The sequence below is a fragment of the Gossypium hirsutum genome, chromosome A05 (genome assembly GCF_007990345.1).
Source record: "Gossypium hirsutum isolate 1008001.06 chromosome A05, Gossypium_hirsutum_v2.1, whole genome shotgun sequence".
Classification (NCBI taxonomy): domain Eukaryota; kingdom Viridiplantae; phylum Streptophyta; class Magnoliopsida; order Malvales; family Malvaceae; genus Gossypium; species Gossypium hirsutum.
The window spans coordinates 59,035,112-59,042,154 of NC_053428.1; the positions used below are offsets into that span (position 1 = coordinate 59,035,112).

The following is a 7,043-nucleotide window of genomic DNA, read 5'->3' on the forward strand; positions in this document are numbered from 1 at the left end:
CTATTAACTAAATTCACATGCAATCAACTAAATCGAAGCTTAAAACTTTCACACATTCATATCCACATATTTTAGACAATAAATGTTATATTCAAATACTTCGGTGATTCGGTTTAGCGGTCCCAAAACCGCTTTCCGGCTAGGGTCAATTTAGGGCTATCACAAGTTAAGTGACCATCCGACAACCGTGGATGGAGATTGAAGAGCTTCTTTACTAGGGCTTTAATTTTAAATAAGTGAAGAGTTTTAGGCCACTTCAAAGTGAATTAAACTATAAAATAAAGAGATAAATTTTGATTTAATGTGTTTCTTCATTGGAAGAGGAGGCTAAACGGTGGCAATATTACTAGAATACAACTGTAAAAAAGGTTCCAAAATATCATTGCACAACTTTTGGATAGCTCATTGACTAATTTATTGCTTCTGTAAAATTGAGTGAAGAGTGTAATATACCCTATGACAAATAGTGACTAAACGGACCAGTAACTTATGATAACAATTAAATAGTTCAATAACTTAAATGATAAACTAATTGGTGATTGTGCCATCCTAAGAATATTGAACATTTTTTATATACTTTAAAGATATTTATATCTGCTTGGATCATGAAAAGTCGGAGCGCCAGTCATGACTCAATGAAACAAATATGAATTCATAACCATAGTGATGGTATGTGTTATTATCCTTATCATCTTCATCAACATCAACATTTTGTAAGTTAATGAAATTATCATCAAAATTCATTCTCACAGGGAGAAAGAAAAGGCCAAAAAAAAAAAACCAATAACATAATTGATTTCCAGCATCCATAACCTCCTTAGTATTTAAAAGAACGAAGGCCAAAACTTAACTGTGGAGATCATAGGAAAAGACGCGGGAAAAGAAAAAGAGAAGGTAAGGGATCATGTTTAATCCAAAAAGCTTTTCATAGTTCCATCACTACAAGTATGGACAAACAAGGTAAATACAGTACAAAAGAAAAAAAGAAAGAGACATTCTATACCACATCAACTGACCCAATTGACCGAACCTACACTTCCTAAATTCTCTAAATCTAAGCCTTCATTCCCTTCCCTTCTTCCCAGATGATCTGTTAGACAAAGGACTTGATTTGTAATTTTTGAGTAACTCATTACCTCTGTTATGTTACAGACCATTAGTCTACAATTTTTTTTTTCATTTTAAGTCTAAATTCTTTCTTTACAAAGTGAATTAATGATGATGGAAAATGGAAATTAACACCATCACCTTTACAGCTAAAGACCAATTCCTGCTAGTTGAGAGTACCTAAACTTTGAGATCAAGTAAGAATTGGCAGGAAAAAAAGTCCCAATGTAACAAGAATGTTGTCTACGGGTTCAGTTTCTCCCATTCATATGGTCCAGGAAGTGGCTTATCCTTCACGGGGTCAAAGTTGTACCTGCAAATAAATCCACATCTTTTATCAGATCTTAACCACTGTAATAGCAAAGAGATGTGCAAGAATGAATAGTGTATACTTCTCAATGAATAGTCTTTGCTGCTCTTCTTCTGCGATGGAAATGAATTCATCCATTTCATGTGCTGTCGGGATATGTCCTCGCATTGAATTATGTACTCTCTGATTAGTCTCTGCTGAGCTGGTAGGCCTAGTAGTAGAACCAGGGGTTCTTATACTCTCTGGGTCCCTTATCAAGTTGCAAGGAGTTGATTCTCTAGTGCCCCTGCACAGGAATAATCGCTATTAGTTAATGAAACCTTTGTTACTCAGACTTATGTACGTCAGATGTGATATGTATATAAAAAGGGTATGTTCAATTTTTTAAAAGCGTTTCCACATATTTTGAGGGTCCTTCGAAGGTTGTAATCTCATACCCATTTTAAAAATGTCAGGCAAAATTAATTCAAGAAAAATTAACTGACACTAAATCTAAAAGCAACTAAATAATAGATTGGAAAGTAACTAAATCTAAAAGCAAACACTCAATCAAAGGATGCAGAAAAAAGAAAAAACAGAAAGAAATTAAATGCTCTTTTTATTTTGCTTTACATCTAACCCCAAACAACATTGAGTGGAAATCCAGACCTATGTTGCTTGGGTTCTTCAGTTTCCTTGAAATACCTGTGTCTGACACATTGGTATGGGATATAGCCCGAAGTACCTTATATACATGGAAAACTTAGAAAAATCTAGTATACTTGTTCCGGACACATACCTATATCTGACGCTAACAGTCGAGTCTAAGTAACATAGAACATAGAACCAGGCAGTACCAATTATTTGAGGTATAACAACCAAAAATACTAAAGCAAAACGGTTCCTCGGTGTACAACTGCTTCAATCTCAAATATTTCAGCAAAAGGGACTCAACAAATACATGGAGTTCCATAGACACAAATAAAATCATAAAAAGACGTTTTACAATTATTTCTACTAAGGACAAATGAAGCTGACAGAGCCCTTTTTTGGAGTGAAGATAAAATTTATCACAGTAATTTGGCTTAACCAAGAAAATAGTAAAAAAGGTAAAATGAAAAATTAGAGGATATCAACTATCAAGCAAAGAGAGATAAACTGTGTTTATATGTAAAAAAACAACGGTGACAGATTTTCTGCTAATTTGATACATTACCTTAACAATTCTTGTCAGAATATCCTATGCTCACAAAAACATACAGCGTTGTAAATATTTTATCCGGAAAAAAAGTCACCATGTGGAAAATACCAAAGAGTTTTGTTTCTTTCAATTAGAATAATGCATCAATAAACATGCCTAAAAAGTACCCTAAACAACAGAACCTAGAGAGTAGGATATATATATATGTATATATTTTTTATTTATATGAACACATAATTGGACAAAACCCAAGTTTCAAAAGCATAAAAAAAGGCCAAAATTAAAGGGAGAAATGGAGGTTGTGCCAGACATGAAAACAGAATAAGTTATTAATGGCAATGGAAGGCTGGTAGTACCATTGTTTTATTTCAGAAACGATGCTTTCTGTCATAATGTGGTTCTTTTTTCCACCAAGAATAAAATATTAAAATTCAGAATTAACCAAAACTTCAAACAATCAATAATAGTTAACTTCTGCATGTGACCATTAAGGACATAAGCTTGACTGATTAATTTCTCTCCATGAGATGACTGAAGAAACAGATGAAAAGCCAACCAACAAAAATAAATAAATAAAAAGCCTCCACCTGGAAAAAGCCGAAGAGAAGGCACAGCAAATACTAAATTTTGAATCCAAAGGTAAAACGAATTTTTCTTTTTTATCAAAATTCAACAAAAAGCGCCTGGAATTACTCACAAAAACCTGGAGTATAATTCTATTAAAAGTGAGATTTAATCCATTCTTTCAACCAAAAAGATATATATAATCATATAGAAGATGAAGAGATTAAAGCAAATCCCATTAACAAACTAGCATGTCATGTAGCAGAATCCCAACAGTAATTAAGGTTTTTCCTCCCCTGTTTTGGTTGTTGATTCAAAGGGTTCAAGTGCGTGAAATAATAAAATAATTACAAGAAATATATGTCCAAATATTTTATAATTATTCCTAAAAAATAGAAGAACTCAATTGACGTAAAAGTTTGTATTTTTACACACACAAAAAAAGTGTTTTCCATATAAAACTTCTGCATCATTTTCCTTAGAGAGAGAGAGAGAGAGAAAGAAAGAGATTTTAAGGAAGAAAAGAAAGAACCAACCTTTCTCTCGCTTCAATGTCCGAAAGATTTTCTCCGAAGGAAGCTTCAATACCACCAAAATCCTCGCTCTCATTGTTAATAACAATGTTAATAATATTATCATTCCCATTAGTCTCTTGCACAAATTCTTCTCTTTCAACGCCATCATCCTTAACCAACCGAACCCGAAAATTCGAATTAAGGCTAGGGTTTTCCCCACAGCCGTCCTTAATAACCTGCTGCTTTAGCCTCTTCGAATCATGGTGACGCAATACAACCGGCGGCTTTTCTAGCCGCCGACTTCGGAGTTGGAGATAGGAGCCGTCTCTGAAATCCGGAGTCGGAGATGCACCGGCCGTTTCTGGAGAAGTGGAGAATTTCTGTAGGCGTTGAAGCGCAAGGGTTTTGGCCCTGGTTCGAACTCCAAAGGAAGACTGCGAGACGTCCATTACGGCAACTTCCATTGTCGTTTTGGCCTTCCTAATGTACTTTCCCATTTTGGGTTTGAATTTGAAAAGGGTTTTGGGTTTTGGAAGAAAGGAAGCTTTCAGAGTCTCATGAGAAAGAGAGGAGAATTAGAAGAAACGAATGGAAAGGAAAATAAAAGAAAATAAATTTGGGGTTAACAGTTGTTTGTTTAGGAGAAAAAAAGGAAGGTTTCTCAGGTGGGGGAATATTGACCGCTTTGAGTTTATCTAGTTTCGTGTATCGCGTGATATTTTGCATTTTCTTCTAAAACAATTTACGATTTACATCATCATGGGTCCAAAATTTTTTAAAATCCTTAACCTACAAATTAATATTTAAATTATACCATTTTTATCATTTTAAATAGTTTTTTTATAAGTGATACATATTTTTCTTTTTCAAATTACTACTTCTATTGAAACTATTAAATATATTAAAAAAAACTTAACTTATAAATTAATACATAAATTATTTTCTTCATTTTTTCATTTTTGTACCTGTTTTTTTATAACAAATTTTACTTCAACTATTTTTTCCTTAAATAAATACCTCTATTAGTTTAACCATTAATTAAACTGCTACGTGTATTTAGAAAAATATAACCAATTAAAAATTGTTATGCTTATAAATAGAGACTCTGATGAAGCATTATAATCATCCCTTTTGATCAATAAAGTATATCCTCTATTACTTTCATATTTTCTTTGTTCTTTATTCTCTCAATCTTTCTTTAATTATAACACGTTATCAGCACGATCTTTTTGAAACTGATAGTTTCTTTTATCGGTGATCAAATTTATCCTTAATGATTTTCAATATCTTTGACAGTAAGATGTAAAGTTTTTACAGGAAATTTCTGTAACACCCCTTATCCTTATTCAATGCTGGAACAGATACGAGGCATTACCGATCTTACAAAGCAAGCAAACATACAAATCGAGTCATAAATTTGCATCCGAATTAAAATCATTTGTATTCAATCGTAAAGTCCCTATTACGAGCCTACAAGGCCCAAAACATGCTTTGGAAGTGGTTCGGGACTAAACCGAGAACTTAGGAAAATTTTACAAAACTTATAAATTTTTTGCTATGAACAAGGGTCACACGCCCGTGTGGTTTGGGACACGCCCGTGTGGGCAGGCTGTGTGGTCAAACACGTCCGTGTCCCTAACCCGTGTAGCTCTCTGATTTTTAAGGCATGAACAAATTGAGGTCACACGGCCAAGTCACATACTCGTGTGCTAAGCCATGTGGTGAATTAAATTTTCATAAAATAGGTGCACACTTCACACAGTTGGGACACATGCCCATGCTTGAGGCAGTGTCCTTCACACGGCTGAGACACACGCTCGTGTCTTTGCCCGTGTGCTCAACTCTAAGCATTCTGTTTCTCAAAATTAAGGTGCAGGGGACACATGGCCGAAACACACGCTCATGGGGCAGACCATGTGTCACACACGGTCTAGGCACACGCCTGTGTGTCTACCCGTGTGGACAAAATAAAGGCTATTTACCAAGCCATTTGTCACCCTCATTTGCACATAAACACCCACAATCTTATTGGCACAACCATGGCATATTTAGGCAACCAAAACATCCACAAACAAGGCCAAATCATGTCATTTCATTATCCACACTCAACATATTTACAACATCATATTTTGCCAAACCAAATCATACCAGACTCACATTCTACAAGTTCCAATATGGCTACCAATAACATGCATGATATTACTTAGTTTTGCTAGCATACCAATGAGCCAGTCTTAACCATTCAACAACAAAACCATTAAACCACATTCAACCATTTACCAAGCAATTATAAACCACATCACACAAGAGATAATTGCACATGCATGCATATATCTATATATAAGCTTCCAGCCAATTCAACCAAAATGAGCCAAGTTATATGGCCAAATACCAAAACAAGCCTATGATTATTACAAGCCAATACATTTGGCCAAATCATGATGACACATATAACCAAATGACCAAGTTCCTATATATGCCATATTCTCAAAACATTTAAAATCATCGGTACCCAAAATAACAGTTTGATAGTGTGATGCGAACTCCGATAATCTCCAACCTGAGCTAGCTTAATGACACTATAAAACATGGAAAATAAAATGGAGTAAGCCATATAGCTTAGTAAGTCGTATGAAAGAAATAAGCTAACTTTACCATACATTAACATGCAATTACTATAACTTAAGTTAATATGTTTTACCATATTCTCATGATCATAATTCATTCCATCACAACTTACCTTGAGTTCATCATTTTTCCAATTTAATAATCATAAGTTTTGTGCATATACCTATACCACTCATAATGGTTTCATACTCATTCTTATCTTTGTCATACCCAATGAACCACTTGGAATAATAATATCAGATACTCGGGAAACCTTGCACACAAGGTACCACATATGTAGCCATTACTACCTCTATCTCATATCACATATATGCTCGCTCTCGAGCCATTAACTGGCCTACTCACACAAGCTGTCAGTCAAGACGTAGCTACTTGGTGCTGTTCACACAACCTATCAAATAATCGCAACATATGCCAGTATACTCAGCCACTGGTAGGACGTACAGGACCAGGAACCGGATCACATAGCATAAAACCCTAGTGACATGCTACTTGTATCCTAATCTATTCCTAAGGTTCGATTGGGATTTCTCGCTTGCCAAAACATTGTTGAACGTGTCTGTAAAGTCATTTACACAATTCATGAGGTATTAAAGCAATTAAAATACAATTAGAATAAAGCTTATTTAACATACAAACTTACCTCGGTTACAAAAATGGCCAAAGGGATCCATTCGTCAATTACTTTGTTTTTCCCCTAATCTAGACCCGAACTTCGTTTCTTGATCTATAATACCAC

The 7,043-nt window shown here is 34.6% G+C and overlaps 1 protein-coding gene across 1 annotated transcript; it reads right to left on the reverse strand.

Annotated features, from left to right (window-relative positions):
* Positions 1–882: 882 nt before the first annotated feature.
* Positions 883–4,378, reverse strand: LOC107948923 (cyclin-dependent kinase inhibitor 5). Its single transcript, XM_016883588.2, has 3 exons — positions 3,698–4,378; positions 1,500–1,703; positions 883–1,420 (listed from the first exon to the last, which is right to left on the reverse strand). The coding sequence occupies exons 1-3, from the start codon at positions 4,171–4,173 to the stop codon at positions 1,351–1,353; spliced, it is 750 nt and encodes a 249-aa protein (XP_016739077.1). The 5' UTR covers positions 4,174–4,378; the 3' UTR covers positions 883–1,350.
* Between the last annotated feature and the right edge of the window lie 2,665 nt (positions 4,379–7,043).